Source organism: Manis javanica, chromosome 2 (assembly GCF_040802235.1).
Source record: "Manis javanica isolate MJ-LG chromosome 2, MJ_LKY, whole genome shotgun sequence".
Lineage (NCBI taxonomy): Eukaryota > Metazoa > Chordata > Mammalia > Pholidota > Manidae > Manis > Manis javanica.
The window spans coordinates 147035860-147056427 of record NC_133157.1 but is presented as its reverse complement, the minus strand read 5'-3'; the positions used below and the strand labels follow the sequence as shown (position 1 = coordinate 147056427).

Below are 20568 nucleotides of genomic sequence, written 5' to 3'. Positions count from 1 at the left end.
CAGCCAAACATTTCAGGTAAAGGAGGGGTGGTGTATACCCCAATAAAGTCATAGAAAGTAATAATTTTGGTTCCTGAATAATGTAGCTGAAGCCTAGCATGTTGTTAAGATCGTACACTTTTGAGGTAGAAAATAGAGTATCTTGTGGCTTTATATGTTTCTTCTGCATTTTTAAATTTTGGGTTTTTTTCTGATTATTTTGTTTGATGTCGGATGGATTTTTGAATGAGGCTTTTACATGTTTGTATGCATTTATCCTGGCAATTTCTAGTATTTCCCAAGTGTTTGTTGAAGTTGTACATAAGTTAGAAATATTTCCTAAATAAGTATTCAGATAAAGATGAAGCTTAATTTAAACTCTCAATTGATAAAATGTTATTTTCTCTTTGTTTAAGAGTATGGCTTTTATTGAACCATTCTGTTGTAGTTCAATTTAACTGAATATATCAATTTGTCAGCAGAACAAGACGTCATAATGATGTCAAAGAAAGAACGGCCTGATGGAAGTGACTATAACCACCAACAGGTATATAAAAAATTTTAATTTCTGGTTTAATATTGTTGACTATTCTTTAATGTTGTAACATAGTTTAAATGAAATTACCTTTTCAACTAGTCCTTCAGAGTCAATAGATCACTTCATAGGAAGTCTACAATTTTACTACTTGCAAGAATGAATGAGAAATGTCATAGAATACATCTATATATTCAGGTCTTCCTCATGCAAAAGTGTGAGGAAATGTGGATCAAACTAGGCAAATTGAGTAAAAAAAATAATTTAAAACTCATCACAAATGAGTTAAAGCAGAAGTTTGGTGATCTTTAGGAAAAAGAATTTTAGGAAATAAAATATGCCCAAATATATGCCGATCTAAGGCTCTTACTCTAGGGTAACTGAATTGGTTAGATTTCAGACTTTGAAGTCAATTTTTCAGTGTAGCTAGATTCATTATTATTCTAGTTTATGCCTTCTGAGTCGTAATTCTTCAGTTAAATTTTGAGTAAAGTTTGAGATTTGGATCCAACTTAGTTTTTTTTCAGTTGGATATCCATTAATCACAAAATTTTTCATTGTATAAACATTCAGGTTGTCCCCTATTTTCAGAGGAAATCATGATAAGTCTTTTAACTGAGTGCTAGCTGAAAGTTTCCTTTTACTTAGATTTCTGATAGTCACGAACATCTATTGCTTAAAATCTACATGTTGCAGGATAAAATTGCCATGCTAAAACCAGAAACACAAGCAATGAAAAATCAGAAAGAAAAGAAATATCTTGAGGACACTGAAATTATAAAAGAAAAAGATGATCTTCAAAAGAAAACAGTGATTAAGGAAACATCTACAAAAGTAATGTTCCAGTATGGTGGACGGCTTGACTTCCTGACATCTGAGAATACAATGCTACATTCTAAGTTGCAGAATGAAAAAGCAAGCAAAGAAAGATTGGAGACAGAAGTTGTATCAGACAATTCTAGACTGTCTACTGCTACCCGTGATCATGAGCAAAGTCAGGCATCAGAAAGAGAACTAGGATTTGCTTTCCATAGTCTTAGAGCAAGAAATGAGTGGTTTCTGTCTAGTCAGGAAGAAAACATGAGCATTCTTTCTCAACAGCTTTCTAAAGCTGAACGTAAAGTCAGTAGCCTGGAAATTGAGCTGAGTCACACCAGAGATGCCCTTAGAGAAAAGACTTTGGACTTAGAAAGTGTCCAAACAGACCTAAGCCACATACCCCGTCAAAAGAAGAACAGTGAACACAAGTATGAGAACAAACAAGATAAACTGAATAAATACATCAGAAAGCAGGAGTTCTTAGAAAACAGATTATCTCAACTACAAAGTGAAAATGAGTTGCTCCGACAGCAACTGAATACTGCTCAGAACAAAGCTAAAAATGAACTCCAAACTGAAAGGGAAAAATGTCTTACCCTAGAAGGAAGGAATAAAGAATTACTCGATGATTTTAATCGTCTCAAAGAAAGAATGAAACAAGGTGAAAATGAGAAAAGAGAACTAGAAGTAAGTATCCAGGAAAATAAACATTTTTCAAAATTCCTGAAAGAAAATTCAAAGTAATATTTGATTATGGAAAAGTGTTGAGTCTATTGAATATAAAAAGGATATAGACTATAAATATCTTAAAGGCATGCTTGTAGCCAGCAAAAAAATTAATTTGGCAGGTGCTTTGTTTTGAAGAAAGACATTTGTGTTGACTATGTTCATTTATAATTTAGTCTTATACTGCTTAAATAATAATTTTAGTCTTTGTGTTATCACATTTTAATACCGTGATGAAGCAGATAAGTGGAAATGCTCATACTTAAAATGAACCTCTAGATTCAATCAAGTGGATCACCTTGACAGTTATTCCAGATTTCCCAGATGAGATGAAGGGCCGATGCTGTATGTCACAGTCCTTTTCCTTCAGTAGCTTTTATACATTTTCAGTTGGTGTAATTTTATTGTGATTCATGTCAATTTGAATTAATTTGGAAACATTTTAGTCTGAAATCGTGTATTATGACCTTTTCAAAGGCATCTGCTCTCCAAAACATCATATTTTAAGACAAATGTGGTGACATATAGCAAAAAAACATATTTGATTTTTCCCATTGCTATTTAAAATCTACTTCAAACTTATTTACAAATAGTTTGCTCACAATTCTCATTTCAAGGAGAAATGTAGGTTAGTACATAACAAACTTACTGGATATAATAAGTGTGTCCAGTACAAAGAGAACTGTAACTGTCAGTGATTGGAGCTCTTTTTCAGACTAATGTGCAGTGGCAGCAGGATTTGTCTATAGCAGGAATGGAGTGCATTATAGGAGCCAAGGTCAGGGAGGCAGGTAGAGGCCTGGTTACCTAGGGCCTGAGTCCCACTGACATGACTTCACATTTATTCTCAGATGGGGATCTGTTGCAAGGACTCACACAGAGGATTCAGTATGTGAGGAACTCTGAAGTCAGTTTAAGTTACTAGGAAAAAAGAGGGAAAACCTTTCACAACATATAATTTACCACCTCCAAGTCTCACGTATATGGGTTGTTTTTTTTTTTGAGACTTCCCTAGGTGGTAAAGCTCTGCAAATTCTTAGGGGGAGTGGATAGTGGGGCCGAATTCATTGTCTTAAGTATACAATACTGATTAGGCAGGAGGATCACACAAAATTCAGTAAACAGGAATGTGTATGCATGAGGAAAAGGTGAATTGATGAATGCAGTAACATTTTTCAAAACACGTATGTTAGAGTTACATATTAACAACAAATATGTTATTAGGTACTTGTGAGACACAAACTCCAACAAGAATGGGCTGATGTGGAAATACAACGATTTGAGTCAGAGAGATTGCTAGAAGCTGCCTCCTACTATACCAATGAGAGACAGGACTTAAAGAAGAAATTAAATCAAGCCCTAAGTCAGGTATGTGTAAAATTTAACATACCAACAGTTAATCTATAGCTAATGAAATAATACACAGTGTTTTAGAATATTAATTTCTGTGGACAGCTTTTACATTTTCATTACAACAAATTTATTACAATTCTGTCTTTACAATGCACTTATTAAACTCTGACTTTAGTTCTGCCATTTATATTATGCATTTTTTCTTACAATATTTATCCTTAGGAAAACAGAATTACGCATCACTCTTCACATCAGTTGAGGCTTTATTTTTTAGTACCAACCATTGTTTTTTTTTTACAGATCTCTCTTTTGCCATGATGAGGCAATCCAAATAAAATCACAGCATAATGTTTAATGGAATGTTTCAGAAAGTTGTAATTTTTGTTACCTTCACTGTTGCAGATGTAGAATACACTTATTTTGTGGATTTCACGTTAATTGTACAAAAGGTCATTATATAAACCAGTTGAAATGAGATACTTCCCTCATTTCCTTCCTCTTTACATATTCCGTAAAAATATGGAAAAATTCAGATCATGTATAGTATGTATCCAAACATAGAGAATTAAGAAAATCATCTACATCCAGCTGTTAGTCAGAAAAATAGATATGAGTGAGGTGGAAAAAGAGTAAGGACAGGAAAAAGCCCACTGAAAAAGACCCAGAGTTAATCAGTTAACGCTCAAAAGGCCAGGATCAACTTGGCCTGGAATGTTTGAATATTCCCCAGATAAAGGAGGGTACCTCAGCATAGTCCATGTCTTTATTGTGTTAATTATGCAGGCCCAATTTATTTTTTCACTTTACCTATCTGCTGGTCTGTTTCTCCTTCACCACTAATCAAATAACTTGCAACCCAGGCAACTAATTTAGCATGCAGGCCCAGCTGTAAACAGCATAGTAAAAGGCAGGAAGTTAAGTAAGATTCTTATCTTACTCTTTCCCAAGTGGTACTTGAGGGTTCTGATGCTTTTCTACATTCTTACCATATCTGTCATCATCTGTCTTTTTTATTGTAGCCATCCTATAGTGGGTATGAAATGGCATCTCACTGTGGTTTTGATTTGCATTTTTCTGATGAATAATGTTTTTGAGCATCTTTTCCTATGCTTATTATCCACTCAGTTATCTTCTTTGAAGAACTGGCTGTTCGATTCCTTTGCGTATTTTAATATTGGACTGTCTTCTTATAAGTGAATTAAAAGAGTTATTTCTATATTCTAGATACAGATCCCTTATCAGATAAAGGGTTTTCAAGTATTTTCTCCTATTCTATAGCTTGCCTTTTCACTGTCCTGATGAATCCAGTTAATCTGCTTTTCTCCTTTGGTGTCATCTAAGTAACCATTGCCAAATCCAGTCACAAAGATACACACCTTTGTTTTTTCCCTTGGGTTTTATAATTTTTGCGCTTACATGTTGAGTTGACTTTGTATATATGCTACAAAGTAGAGGTCTGATTTTATTCTTCTGTATATGGATATTCAGTGGCCCCAGTACCATGGGTTAAAAAGATTATTCTTGACCCATTTAACCTTTTGGCACCCTCATTGAAAATCAGTTCACCAGAGTTTATTTGGTATTCCCAATTCTAATACGGTTGCAGCATGTCTATCCTTATGCCAGTACCAAATCAAATATTGTGAGGACTCTTTCACGGTCATCTTGAATATTACTACTTGCTTCTCTCAGCTCATGCAGACACTTTCAGCTTCAGAGAGCCTTTGTCCAGCTTGTGCCCTGCTGGCTGTGCCATGATGGGAAGTCAGGCTAACAACAAAGGTAGAGCCCATTCCCTTTCTTTTCTCCATTCACACCTTTAGTCTCTCACCAGTGTTCCTCCACCTCACTCCCATTTGCATGTCTGGGTCGTAGGATCTGCTGACTCAGTCTGTGTAGTTCATTATGTTTCGGTGACTCACTATAGGGCATAGACTGATCCATAGATTTCACCATCTAGGAAGGAAGAGATGAAGTCTGGGCTTTTGGCTTTCTCTTTGGAAGTCTTGCTAATCTGTCATCTTGCAATTCACAATTAAATCTTCTTTTGACCTGGTTCTTGTGTGTAATCCTGAGGCCAACCTTGTTCTTGGTGCTGATCCTATGTTCTCAGAAACCTCAGTTCTCCGTATCCACCTCCTTTTACTTAAATCGAAAGAGATGGATAGCTATACTTTATAGCTCAGTGCATAATTGACAGAATCCTATTTCTTCCTATCCCAAGAAAAAAAAATGTCAAGAGTACAATTCTTAAAAGTGAGGTAATTATTCAACCAAGTCATTGAATAAACAATTGACTTTATCAGAATTTCAAAGCTAAATTGTATGATAGGCAGAAGTACTACGGTGCAACATAAAGATGAGATGGTCTTACCTCCCCATACTGACAACCTTGAGGTAAGATAAAGGAGAAATTGTACTTAAATAGTCCAAAGGACACTGCAGTAATTTTACTACTGAGATTAAAAAGGATTCCTTAATGTTCTCTTTATTTCCTCACTGAGGAAAGTAAAATGAAGATTGAGTGCTAGACTGACTAATAAATACTCCATGCTGTCTACTAGAATTTCAGTTAATTAAAATCGGACAAAAGGCGTCATTTTTGGCTACGAAAGTATTTCAGTTGTTATTCTTTAAATCCTATGTCTCTCCTTGCTTACCAGTCTTCCCTATCCCCTAACTTGAGGAAAAATTCTGAAGAGGCATGTATGCCTAGGGGTAAGAATTTGTAATTGAAAGGAACCCTAGAAAAACTTCTTAGGTCTTCTAGTCATCTGCTTCTTCTCATTAGCATTGTTTTCCATTAATAAATTAATCTCAACATTTATTATAACCCATTTTAAAGGGGACTCATTTCTACTGTTTGGCACCCTTGTTGAAAATCAGTTCACCACAAATAAGTTAGTTTTCATATTATCCCTTTTTTCACCACTTTTCTGCTTATCTGTTTTACCCTAATAACCTCCCAGGTTCAGTAGCTTAAATAACATTATCTTATTCACAAAACTCCATCAGGAAAGTGTGGCCAGGACAGCTTGTCTCTGCTTCCTTCAGCTTTAGCTGGGACAGCTCGAAGGCTGAGGCTGGAATCATTTGGAGGCTAGTTCACCCACATGTCTGATTGTTGGTGCCAGGCCCTGGCTGGGACTTTAGTTGGGCTGGGCAGCTGGAACACCTGGCCTATCCAGGCCAACCAGCCTTGGAATTCATACAGCATCACCTTCACCATATTCTGTTCACTGGGAGAAAGTCAGTAAGGTTGGCCCATAACCTTCCTTTTAAAAAGAAATTAATGGATGTTTTAAAAGTAGAGACACATTTAAAAAGCACAAATTTAAATTACCCTCCCACATGAAAAACATACTCCAATCACTATGTTATATACTTGAAACCAGTGTAATATCATATGTCACCTATACTTAAAATAAAAAAGCCAAAGAGACAACAACAAAGTATATATCCATGTAGCCAAAACACTGGTCAAGATATATAAAACATTTCCATAAAAAAGGAAAAGGCAAAAAACACACACTCACCCGTACCCTATACCTGCATGCCAAGCCTCAGTGACGATGGCATCCAGTTCAGGCTGGAGTCTGAGATCTTACATCTTCATCAGGTGCAGATGGGACAGGAGCCTGGGCTGTGGTTTCTACAGTTTAGCCCTTGGAGTACAATTCCTCTCAATACAAAGATTGAGAACTGAAGAGCCAAGTCATCTACCACCACCCACAGAGCCAACATTCTGCTGACCTGCTCAAGACTCTCATTCAGAATGGAAAATGGGAGACACATTAGTCCATAGCAATTCTGAAAGGCAGCCTGCTGCAGGCTGCTAGTTCTCTGAGGAAGACTTAGTCCTAATCATGGGAATGCCTCTCCGTGGCCCTTTGCTGTGCCTCTGAGCTCTCAGTTCTGTCTTGTTCATAAGAGAGGACCTGTGTTTGCATCTGTTTTTTCAGCCTGCTTCCTCCCTGTAGAACTTCTAAGACCCAAAGGCCTCTTTTCATTTGTATTCTCTCCATCTCTCAGTCCAGGCTACCAGGCAGTGTTTTTGCTAATACTGTTTTTAAACAGTTTCCTGTGAATTTTATTGGGGTTCATGCCAATAGGAAAGGGACCCTCATGAGTCATTTTGAGATAAGCTCTTCACTTTGGGCTTCCTGTGAAGCTGTTGTAGGATGGTGCCTTAAAATGTATAAACTCTGAAGATCCTTAGAAGAAGTTGAGGCACCACCATACATCTTTCTGAGATCCTAACAAAGGATTTTACAGTCTTGGCTGCAACGTTTGGTTGTGTTTTCTCCTGGCAGCACCCTGGATTTTATCTCAGTTCAGAAGTCATTTCTTTTAGAATTATTTGGCAATTAGACATGAGGAAAGGCTGTAATTGGGAAACAGATATCTGACCCGAGTAAGCCCTAGTTCCTTTATGTGTAAAATTCTTCAGCTTATCTTGCTCACCGATCTTTACTTCCAGCTGCTTTGGAGCAAGAGTCCCCTTTCCTCCAGGTTCCAGTGTCACTGTCTTTCCCTGCCTAGAAGCCCTTGCTGTCAGCCTCTTCAGGGGCCGTCAGGCTTCCACTAACATGCTCCCGGAGGCCCTGCTGGTTTTCATTCTGACTCTTCTCCACCTCCTTTGAGGTTCCATCTATTGCCCTGTTCAAAGGCACTCTTTTTGTGTTTTAGTTGTTTTGTTTTGTTTTTTAATGGCAGCACCCCATTTTTAATATCAGTATCTGTGCCAGTTATTTATTGCTGCATGATGAACCACCTCAAAACCTAGTGGCTCAAAACAGTACTTATTTTGTTCACAAATCTACAGTTTAGGCAAGGCTCAGTGAGGCGAGCTTCTTTCTTCTCCACTTGGCATCATCTGGGATGATACACCACTGGGGACTAGCATCACCTAAAGGTGCCACATGCACTTGTTTGGCAGTTGAAGTCAGCTTTTGGCTGGCACAGAAGCTACATCAGTCTCAGTTGGCACATCTCTGTGAGGATTCACTAGGTGCCCTGGGTGCTTCACAGCAAGGGGGCTGGGTTCCTAGGGTAAGCCTCCCTAGAGAGAGAATAGAGAATATCAGATGGAAGCTGTATTTACACTTTCTAACCAAGCCATGGGTTCACACAGCAGTTCCACCATATGCTCTTCACTAGAAACCAGGTAGTAAGGCCACACATATGAAAGAGTAGGGAATTTCACAGGAAATGTAAAATTTGTAAGAATTTGTAAAAACCACATCCACTCACCTTGTCTTACCAAATAACCACTGTATCTAAACAAAAGTAGTTCTTCCCAGCTCGGTATCGCTGAAATTACAACAGGTTTTCTTTTTGTTAATTATGTTTTCTTATTTGGTGGTAAAAAACAAAAGATGACAAGATAGCACTATGGAGTTGTGGTATTGTTCAGAAAAATGTATGGATCATCTCCCTAAAATTCCATATTGCGAGATATGAATTCTCCTTAACTGTGACAACCCTTTCCTTGGAAACTGATTTGAATTAGCATAAAACATTTGTAGTTGAGAAAAAGGCTTATGGCATTAGAATACATATTTATAGATCATTAGAGTCTTATTTTGGGAGGCATTTATTGACTTAGGGCTAAATAACTCAATGTGATAGTTCTGAAACTTTTTTTTAATTATGAAGTGTTAGGATGGGGGACCTTTCCTACTGAGAGGTGGCATATAATAACTTTATGGAGAAACAACATGGGAATAAGAGCATTAAACCAAGTGCAAATGTTGTAATGGCAAAAATGACAGCAAAGGGTGTATTATTTTGACTCCTGGTAGTTTTAATTTTGTTCTTGATTGTCTGAGTAATTCAAGGTTCAGTGTTCTAAGATTCTACTATGGTATGAGTAACATTTTATAACTTAATTTATTTTAATTGATACTGGCTTTGACTTGGGCTATTCTCAGTCTACCTTCATTACAAAGCTCACTTATTTCATTCATGTAGGTTGTTGATCTTTCAAGAAAACTGGAACTTTCATCTTCAGAAGTCAGAAACCTTAAAACTCACATGGCAAGGATGTCACTAGAACACAGTAAGATGGAACAGTACAGACGGGACACTGAAGAAAGAGCAAGACCGAAAGCAGTAGAAAAATTAAAAGAAGTCGATTGGTTTTTACAGGTTAATTTATTAATCTGTAATGTGCCTTAATTCATCTCCCTGCAGATTACATTTTTGATATATACATTTATCTCTGTTTCCTCTACTTTTATGCCAGTTGGTTTCATATATTTCTGGGAGCATGGGAGCATGTGTTTCTCCTAAATATTTCAGTTTCCATCATTATCACAAAATCCATCTTTCAGAATCATTCTCATTAGACAATCAGAACTTTTAAGACTGGTTGACAAGAGGAAAAGGAAATTGTGATTTAAAAAGTATACCATATTCTTGGATTATATTGTTTAAATATTTTAACTATAGATTGTTATTCTTTGAAATGTCAGATTATATGAGTACTAAAATAAGAATGATTCAACCTTATTTTTATAATGCACATTTAATTCAGATGAGGTTAAGGTAAATATATTAAACTTCAAGTCTTTTTTTTCACATTTAAAATTGCTTTCTGAAACACTGAGTCAAAACTAAGGGAAACAAATATGCTATAATTATTCAGATTATACTTACTTAAAAAACGCATTCTTTTAATTTGTTTTAAAGGATGAATCACAAAAGAGATTACAGCAGTGGAGAGAGAAGGATAATTCTTCATTTAGAATGCAAATGGAATTCAGAATTAAAGATCTGGAACTTCAACTCTCCAAAAAAATTTCTCAAGAAGATTCCATTAGAGCTGAATTGGAGAAATATAAACAATTACACCAAGAAGAAGTAAATACCACCCTGTCATTGGCAAAGCAACTAGACAAGTAAGTCAAAACAGAATCATAGAAAATAAATTAAGCTCATTAGTTTGCCTCTAAAGCATTATTTCTATGGAGCCAGGTTTATAAGATTAGTAGGACTGAAAGCTAACTGGATAGTATATTCTGGAAAATGATATTTGTAAATGAACTTACATTTAAAATGTTCCTTCAAGACAGTTTTTGTACCCCTCTCCCCTTTCTTGGTTTTAAATGACTTTATTTTTTCCTTTTAATATTTTCATAGTTAACCTGATCTACTAGTCTTGAAGCTCATTGTTTTTGAAGCTTTCTAACTTAGACAGTGATATTATTATAAAATGACTTCCTAAAGAATTCCACTAAATAGAAATATTAATGAGTTTAACTATTTTTTGGAAGATTACATCTTAAACTCAAAGGGCCAAGTACTACTACTCAGCTGTCTTGCCTGAGGGCTTCAGCCCCAGGCAAGTTCTCTATGAATTCAGTGAGATGGAGAAATGACAAGGGAACGTTCCTGGGGTTAAAAGGTTTCTACCTGGCTTTATTCTCCCATCAGTAGTTGGACACTAGAATCACATGCACCCAACACTCTGCAGGTCCGTAATCCACATCTCTGCCTCTGGGAAGGGTTCTTTATATAATGACTCAGCCATTAATAGCTTATTGCCTATGGGTGTGGAAGCAGTGGCCTAGCAGCAGGACAATTAAATTGACCAGTTTAGGTTCTGGTGAGGATCCTGGCAATAGTAACTTCCATTTTCCTCACATTAGCACATCCGCTGCACGGAAGTTTTGTTTTCCTGATTGTAATCTTTGGTGTTATCACTAGAGGGCTTCATGGAACAAACTATCATAATTTTTCTACTCTACATAAAGGCATTCGTGTGAAATAAAGACTGACATAGGGATGAACAGCACTATAATTCACAAAGTGGTTAAAAATAACACTGTGGGGGGAGGAGGAGACAAGATGACAGCGTGAGTAAGGCAGTGGAAATCTCCTCCCAAAACCATACATATTTTTTAAAATAAAAACAAATACAACTATTCATAAAAGAGAGACCAGAAGATACAGTACAAAACCAGGCTGCATCTACATTTGTGAGAACTCAGCATCTCACGAAGAGGGTTAAGATACAAGCTGCAGCCCGGTGGGACCCGAGCACCCCCACAACCCCAGCTCCTGAGTGGGAGAAAAGGAGTTGTAACGGGGAAGGAGTGGGAGCCCAGGACTGCTAAACACGCAGCCCTAGTCATCCACACCAGGAGTGAAAACACACGGTACGTAGTGCACTGGAAATTAGGGAAACGGAACAGTAAAATCTGTGAGCAGGTCCCCGCAAACAGTGCCCGTTGGACAAAAGAAAAGTGAGTGCTTTTTCAAAAGTCTTAAAGAGACAGGGGCCTCACAGCTGGATGGAAGGATCCTGGCACACTCAGATCAGCAGCTGGGAACCCCAGAGAACTCTGGGTACCCTACCCCCTGTAAGGCAGCACAGCTCTAAGGCCTCTCACGGTGATAAACAGCCTCCCGTCCATCCCCCCTCCGGTGCAGCCCCAGCATGGCAGCGAGTAGCTTGGGAGAGGCCAAACCCACAGCAACTGCCCAGAGCCTACTCTGCAGCCATCAGGGGAAGACTCAGAGGCACCATCTGTGCACAACTGCCCAGCACAAGCTGCTAGGGGTTGCTGTTCTCACAGGAAAGGAAGGTGAAAGGACTTTGTTCTCCCAGCTGAAATACACACCAACTGCCCAAGACTACTTCTATCGCCATGAAAAGGCAGAAGAATTTGATCCAGACAAGAATAACCCTGACATCCCCCAAGAGGGAACCTGGCGACATAGTTTTAACCAATCTTCCTAAAAAAGAATTCAAAATAAAGGTCATAACCATGCTGATGGAGCTACAGAGAAATGTGCAGGAGCTAATGGATAATGTTGGGAAGGAGAATACAGAAATAAAACGATCTCTGGAAGGACTTAAGAGCAGACTGGATGAGGTGCAAGAGGCCATTAATATAATCAGAATCAGAGAACAGCAACACAGAGAAGTTGATGCAGAGAGAGATAAAAGGATCTCCAGGAATGAAAGATAATGAAGAGAACTGTGTGACCAATACAAATGGAACAGTATTCGCATTAGAAGGGTACCAGAAAAAGAAGAGAGAGAAAAAGGAATAGAAACTATCTTTGAAGAAATAATTGCGGAAAACTTCCTCAAACTGGGGGAGGAAATAGTCTCTCAGATGACGGAAGCCCACAGAACACCCGACAGAAGGGACCCAAGAAGGACAACACCAAGACACACAATAATTAAAATGGCAAAGATCAAGGACAAGGACAGACTATTAAAGGCAGCCAGAGAGAGAAAAAAAAAGGTCACCTACAAAGGAAAACCCAGCAGGGTATCATCAGACCTCAACAGAAACCTTACAGGACAGAAGAGAATGGCATGATATATTTAATGCAATTAAACAGAAAGGCCTTGAACCAAGAATACTGTATCCAGCAGGATTATCATTTAAATATGAAGGAGGGATTAAACAATGCCCAGACAAGCAACAGTTGAGGGAATTTGCTTCCCACAAACCACCTCTACAGGGTATTTTAGAGGGACTGCTCTAGATGGAAGCACTCCAAAGACTAATTAGATGTCACCAGAGAAAATAAAATCACAGCGAAGAAAGCAGACCAACCAAATACTAACTAAAGGCAAAAAATACAATCAACTACTCACAAAAGCAATCAAAGGGAAACACAAAAGAGCACAGAATAAAACACCCAACATATAAAGAATGGAGTAGGAGGAATAAGAAGGTAGAAAAATACAGAAACATCAGACAGTATTTATAATAGCTCAATAAGTGAGTTAAGTTAGATGGTAAGATAGTAAAGAAGCTAACCTTGAACCTTTGGTAACCACGAATCTAAAGCCTACAATGGCAATAAGTACATATATTTCAATAATCACCCCTAAATGTCAATGGACCGAATGCACCAATCAAAAGAAACAGAGTAATACAATGGATAAAAAAGCAAGACCCATCTATATGCTGCTTACAAGAGACTTGCCTCAAACCCAAAGACATGCACAGACTAAAAGTAGAGGGATGGAAAAAGACATTTCATGCAAACAACAGGGAGAAAAAAGCAGGTATTGCAGTTTTAGTATCAGACAAAACAGAATTCAAAACAAAGTAACAAGAGATAAAGAAGGACATTACAGAATGATAAAGGGGTCAGTACAAGAGAATATAACCATTATAAATTCTAAAAGGAAAGTATATAGCAATCCAGGCATATTTAAAGAACAATCCCAAATGAATAGTGTAAAGTGACAATTATTGAAATTGGAAAAAAAAGAACACATGAGGCCTAAGGTCAGTAGAAGGAGGGACATAATAAAGGTAAGAGAAGAAATCAATAAAACTGAGAAGAATAAAACAATAGAAAATATCAATGAAACCAAGAGCTGATTCTCTGAGAAAATAAACAAAATAGATAAGCCCCTAGCCAGACTTATTAAGAGAAAAAGAGAATCAACACCCATTAACAGAATCAGAAACGAGAAAGGAAAAATCACAACGGACCCCCACAGAAATACACAGAATTATTACAGAATACTGTGAAAACCAATATGCGAACAAGCTGGAAAACCTAGAGGAAATGGACTACTTCCTAGAAAAATACAACCTTCCAAGACTGACCAAGGAAGAAACAGAAAATCTAAACGGACCTATTACCAGCAACAAAATTGAGGTGGTAATCAAAAAACTACCCAAGGGCATAACCCCCGGGCCAGATGGATTTACCACGGAATTTTATCAGACATACAGAGAAGATATAATACCCATTCTCCTTAAAGATTTCTAAAAAAAATTGAGTGGAAGGAATACTCCCAAACTCATTCTATGAAGCCAGCGTCACCCTAATACCAAAACCAGGAAAAGACCCCACCAAAAAAGAAAATTACACACCAATATCAAGGGATGGAACATAGATGCAAAAATACTCAACAAAATATTAGCAAATCGAATTCAGAAATATGTCAAGAGGATCATACACCATGACCAAGTGGGATTCATCCCAGGGATGCAAGGATGGTACAACATCTGAAAATCCATCAACATAATCCACCACATAAATAAAAAGAAAGACAAAAACCACATGATAATCACCATACATGCTGCAAAAGCATTTGACAGAATTCAACATCCATTCATGATAACAACTCTCAGCAAAATGGGTATAGAGGGCAAGTACCTCAACATAATAAAGGCCATATATGATAAGCCCACAGCCAACATCATACTGAAAAGCAAGAAGCTGAAAGCTTTTCCTCTGAGATCAGGAACAAGACAGGGATGCCCACTCTCCCCACTGTTATTCAACATAGTACTGGAGGTCCTAGGCATGGCAATTAGACAAAACAACAAAATACAACCAATCCAAATTGGTAAAGAAGAACTTAAGCTATCACTATTTGCAGATGACATGATACTGTACATAAAAAACCCTAAAGACTCCACTCCAAAACTACAAGAACTGATATCACAATTCAGCAATTTGCAGGATACAAAATTAATATGCAGAAATCTGTGGCTTTCCTATACATTGACAATGAACTAACAGAAAGAGAAATCAGGAAAACAATTCCATTCACAATTGCATCAAACAGAATAAAATACCTAAGAATAAACCTAACCAAGGAAGTATAAAAGACCTATACCCTGAAAACTACAAGACACTCTTACAAGAACTTAAAGAAGACACTAACAAATGTAAACTCGTGCAATGCTCTTGGCTAGGAAGAATTAATATTGTCAAAATGGCCATCCTGCCCAAAGCAATCTATAGATTCAATGTAATCCCTATCAAAATACCAACAGCATTCTTCAACAAACTGGAACAAATAGTTCTAAAATACATATGGTGCCACGTAAGACACCAAATGGCCAAAGCAATACTGACGAGGAAAAATAAAGTGTGGGGGGATCTCACTCCCCAACTTCAAGCTCTACTACAAAGCCACATAAACAATACAATTTGGTAACAGCACAAGTTCAGAGCCACAGACCAGTGGAACAGAATAGAAACTCCAGATATTAACATAAACATATATGGTCCATTAATATATGATAAAGGAGCCATGGACACAGAATGGGAAAACGACAGCCTCTTCAACACCTGGTATTAGCAAAACTGGACAGCTACATGTAAGAAAATGAAACCGGATCATTGTCAAACCCCATACACAAAAGTAAATTCAAAATGGATCACAGACGCGAATGTAAGTCATGAAACCATAAAGCTCTTAGAAAAAATCATAGGCAAAAATCTCTTGGATATAAACATGAGCAACGTCTTCATGAACATATGTCCCCAGGCAAAGGAAACTAAAGCAAAAATGAAAAAGTGGGACTATATAAAGCTGAATAGCTGCTGTACAGCAAAGGACACCATCAATAGAACAAAAAGGCATCCTACAGTATGGGAGAAGTTCATATAGGACAGATCGGATAAAGGGTTGACATCCAAAATATCTAAAGAGCTCACACACCTCTACAAACAAAAAGCAAATAATCCAATTAAAAAATGGGCAGAGGAGCTGAATAGACACTTCTCCAAAGAAGAAGTTCAAATGACCAACAGACACATGAAAAGATGCTCCACATCGCTAGTCATCAGAGAAATGCAAATTAAAACCACTATGAGATATCACCTCACACCAGTAAGGATCTCCACCATCCAAAAGACAAACAACAACAAATGTTGGCAAGGTTGTGGAGAAAAGGGGAACCCTCCTACACTGTTGGTGGGAATGTAAATTAATTCAACCATTGTGGAAAGCAGTATGGAGGTTCCTCAAAATGCTCAAAATAGAAATACCATTTGACCCAAGAATTCCACTCCTAGGAATTTACCCTAAAACACAGTAGTCCAGTTTGAAAAATACAGATGCACCCCTGTGTTTCTCACAGCACTCTTTAGAATAGCCAAGAAATGGAAACAACCTAACTGTCCATCAGTAGATGAATGGATAAAGAAGATGTGGTGCGTATACACAATGGAATATTATTCAGCCATAAGAAGAAAAAAAATCCTACCATTTGCAGCAACATGGATGGAGCTAGAGGGTATTATGCTCAGAGAAATAAGCCAGGTGGAGAAAGACAAGTACCAAATGATTTCACCCATATGTGGAGTAAAAGAACAAAAAAAAATCTGGAGAAAAACAGCAACAGAATCACAGAACCCAAGAATGGACTAACAGTTCCCAAGGGAAAGGGACTGGGGAGGATGGGTGGGAAGGGAGGGATAAGGAGCGGGAAAAGAAAGGGGACATTACAATTAGCATGTATAATGTAGGGGACGCACAAGGAGGGCTATGCATCACAGAGAAGAAAAGTAGTGTTTCTACAGCATCTTACTATGCTGATGGACAGTGACTGTAATGGGGTTTGTGGGGGGGTACTTGGTGCAGGGGGTTCCTAGTAAACATAATGTTCCTCATGTAATTGCAGATTAATGATACCAAAATAAAAAAATAATAACAACACTGTGGTCTGCCTGAGGGAGTACGTGGAAAACAGAAAGGATGGATACCTTGGTGACGATGTTACATGCTAACTGCCTCCAGAGCTATTTTATTCTTTGGTCACCCACACCCTTTTTCCTCCCCTACAGATTGTTGCTCTCAATTATGCCTCAGTGCCTAATGCCTAATTTCTCTGAGATAATGAGTGAGACATAAAGGGTGGTAAAAGCAAATGCTTGAAAATGTCTTCGATGGATGCTTTATCTTTTATCTCTAAACTGGTTTACTAAATAGGTTTAAGTGTCTCCTCATGAATCTTGTAAATACAGCCATTCCAGAAGGCAGGAAGTTCTACTTGTAAGCCCTCTATATCATGAATAGCCGTTTCTCTCCCTTCCCTACTTTGAATTACTTGTTAGCTACTAGTCACCCTAGAAAAACATGTACTTAATTGTATACAATAGATCTTCAGCAGATTTTCAATGCTGAAACACTGTTTTGTAAGAAATTCAATTTACTATTGTGGTAACTTTTTAATGCAAGGCATTTAGGTATCACTTAGGGAAAAATGAAATAATAAGCATTTGTTTGCACCACTCTCCACAGGATTACTGTGAAGTTAGCAGAGATCAATAGCAAACATAGAGAGAAGGAAATGGACACATTCTTTGCCAAGGTTAGTTATACTATCCTTTTTCCCCCAGGTTTCAAATTTGTGATGTAATTCTTGTTCTTAATTTGTTGATATTCTAGTTGTTTAACTGATTAGTGCTCACTATTTAAAAGTCATAATTCTTTGTGCTTCTGAGAAAGGAGACAGAAATTTTATTTTTTAAAGTTGTTGGATTTCTCATTTTCAAGAGATACCTAATCTTAACTCTATTCAGTAAGTGAAACTAAACTGACACATTTTAAATTTCGTGAAAAGCTGCATATTGAAAAAGATGCATCAAAACTCCTACTTTCCAGAAAGGCAACAAAATCGTCATTAAAGAATTGAGTATTATTTGCCTTGTTTCTAATTCTAGAAAGTTATGAATCAGAAATTAAGTTTGAAAACTGGCTCTAGCCTCTATTTTTCCTGTCTTCAAGCAGATATTCTGAAATCTTTGTGTCCATATGCAGTAGAGAGAGATTTTGTAGTCATAGTACAGATAGAAAAATGATTTCACGTAACTTTTTGCAGGAATTTTTACATGACATTGTTATGACACTCCCACTTTCTTCATTTTATGTATTTTAGATCCTGTGCTGAAAAATTAATAGCACAGATTATACCTTATCTAAAAGTACAATAATAGAAAGCCCTTTTGAAGGAAAAATTCATTAGAGTAAAAAAACTGATAAAGCTTGTATACAGGATAGTTTTTCTAAGTCTTGCAAAGTAATGCAGTCAGTGTATAATATGACTTGAATTGGTTTAATTTCTTCTTAATAGTAAGATTAAATATCACCTTTCTGAAATCATGTATTTAACGCACACCAATATTGTACTTTTTATCAGATTAATCAAAATAACATTGCAGATATGTTATCTAAAATTAAGTAGGAATTTATTTTATTCATGTGATTATTTTTCTGTGTAAGCAATCCCTAAGGTAAGTCTAGTCTCTAAAACTATTAGTTAAAGGCCATACTTCATCAGCTATGTGTCACTCCCATGATAATGTCTTGCTTAATTTAAAAATGACAAATAATATTTGACTTATTTCAGATGGAGCAAGAATTTGACAAAAATATAACTAGAGCACAAAAAGAAGGTATGTTGCCAAAATGTATTAATTAAATTTAGATGTCACTGCTTTCTGAAATGAACTCTGAATAATAAATAGCAACTCTTTCCATTGTTCAGATAATAGGTATTATGTAAATATTTGTTTCTTATACATATCTAATAAGAAAATGTGAGGGCACAGCCATTCATAGTGAAGAATATACTTCTTCCTCATTTATTCAGCATGTTCCATAGATTTTTTAAAATCTCAACACATCCATCAGTCTGTTCTTATTTTTGGCTATACCTTTTCTTTTACTTCTGCTATTCCTTTAGAACTCTTATCCTGCACTTCTCAGAACACATGGGCTTTGTCAGCTTCTCATGTTTCTGGCAGTGATTTAAGGCCAAAAAACCAAGATGCACCTACTAATAGGCAATTTTAAGTGTCACTTGAAGGATGACATTTAAATCTCTAGCCATTGACTTGGTCATTGGTTTTGTCTTTCTACTCTCACGAAAAATTACAAATACCTTAGCAAGGAATAAAAACACCCAAATAAAATTTGGTGCTTGCCACGTCCTTCAGTCTCATCTCTTGCTACTTACCCTACTCTGCACATTTGCTCTAGCATTTCACTGAACTAGACTACTTACAGTTCCACAAATGTTCTTCCTCACCTCCAGCTCTTTGCAGATGCTTCTTCCCTCTATCTGGCACATCTTTCCCTTTTCCTGCAATATCAGTTTGGATGTCCCCTCTGTGTTTTCTAATAGCACCCTGTTTTATACCTGTCATGGTATACCTGACTGTGTGGGAACTGGCTGTCGGTCTGTTTTTCCCGTTTACAGAATATGGTTGTCACGGTGAACTGTGTCATCTTTATCTTCTATAGTTCCATCTTGTAATAAGAAAACCAGAAGCTCTGATACTTAGCCACAATTGGAATTAATTGTGTGTAACTATGGGCAAGTTATATTTCCTAGTAGTCTTGTATTTTGTACCGCAGTTGTGTAGAGATTTTTTTCATTTTTAACACTCTTAAAGGCCCCAACTTCTTTTTATTAACTTATACATGTTAACTCTAAAGTATTTTATATGAAGAGTATAATTGTTTCTGTTTCTTTCCAGATGCTGCTAAATTTGAATTTGAATCCTCTATAGCTGCTCCTCTAGGATCTATGGATGGGTTAACTCCCACTCAAGCTCTACTTTTGAAGACGTCACAGGAATATGCACAGATTTTGAGGAAAAACTATATGATCTGAAAGAAATGTAAAATGTACTTGTCTCATGGAGGGGAAAAAGATGGCTGACAGTGAGAGAACTGAGGCAGAAATCACCTCCCAAAACCACATGTAATGAAAATACAGCAAATACCAGTAACCCTAAAAGAGTGACCCAAAAGACAGCAACACACTGCCTACCTCTGCAGAAAAGAAAAGACCTTAAAAAAAAGGGTAAAGTAGCAAACTCAGCCCAGCAGATTAGGAACATTCAGGACCATCAGATGCTCCATTCCCCTGGCTGGCAGTGCAGTGCTGAGACCCCCCTCACTGTGATATGCAGCCTGCCACTCATTCTTCCCAGCAGGCATGAGTCCGCACAGCTGATGCTACCACCATTGCACCAGGTCACGTGGAGGGCAGCCCCACCTAGGGTACATAACACAGGGGCATAACACAGAGGTTCCTACCTCCATTCTCAGCCTACTGGACCTGGCAGAGGATACAGACACTGCAGCCAGGTAGCATGTTCATGCTACCAAAAGAACTTTTCCTCCTGGCAAGCACCAGCGCTGTGTACCTGTGACCCCACCAACCCTCCAGGTGTTGTATAGCTCCAGAGAGTAGAGCTGGGCACTAGAGGGTGCCACCTACACAAAGGTATTGTTCCATAGTCATCATCAGAATGATGAAACAGCAAAAGAATTTTGTAAAACCAGGATACCTCAAACACCTGAAAGAGGGCTCAGTGAAACTGAAGTCACCAATCTTCTTGATAAAGATTTCAAAATAAAA

At 37.4% G+C, this 20568-nt stretch overlaps 1 protein-coding gene across 1 annotated transcript; it reads left to right on the top strand.

Annotated features, from left to right (window-relative positions):
- The first annotated feature begins 388 nt into the window (after positions 1 to 388).
- LOC140845289 (ankyrin repeat domain-containing protein 26-like) lies at positions 389 to 3173 on the top strand. The gene is made up of 2 exons (XM_073219277.1): positions 389 to 526; positions 1211 to 3173. Exons 1-2 carry the CDS (start codon positions 476 to 478, stop codon positions 2075 to 2077), a joined length of 918 nt encoding a protein of 305 aa, XP_073075378.1. The 5' UTR covers positions 389 to 475; the 3' UTR covers positions 2078 to 3173.
- The last annotated feature ends 17395 nt before the right edge of the window (positions 3174 to 20568 follow it).

Bases quoted from the DNA above. Each gene is read 5' to 3' on its own strand.
- LOC140845289 (XM_073219277.1), top strand. From the start codon at position 476: ATGATGTCAAAGAAAGAACGGCCTGATGGAAGTGACTATAACCACCAA. The intron at 527-1,210 runs GTATATAAAAAA...TACATGTTGCAG, and splicing joins GTGACTATAACCACCAACAG to GATAAAATTGCCATGCTAAA.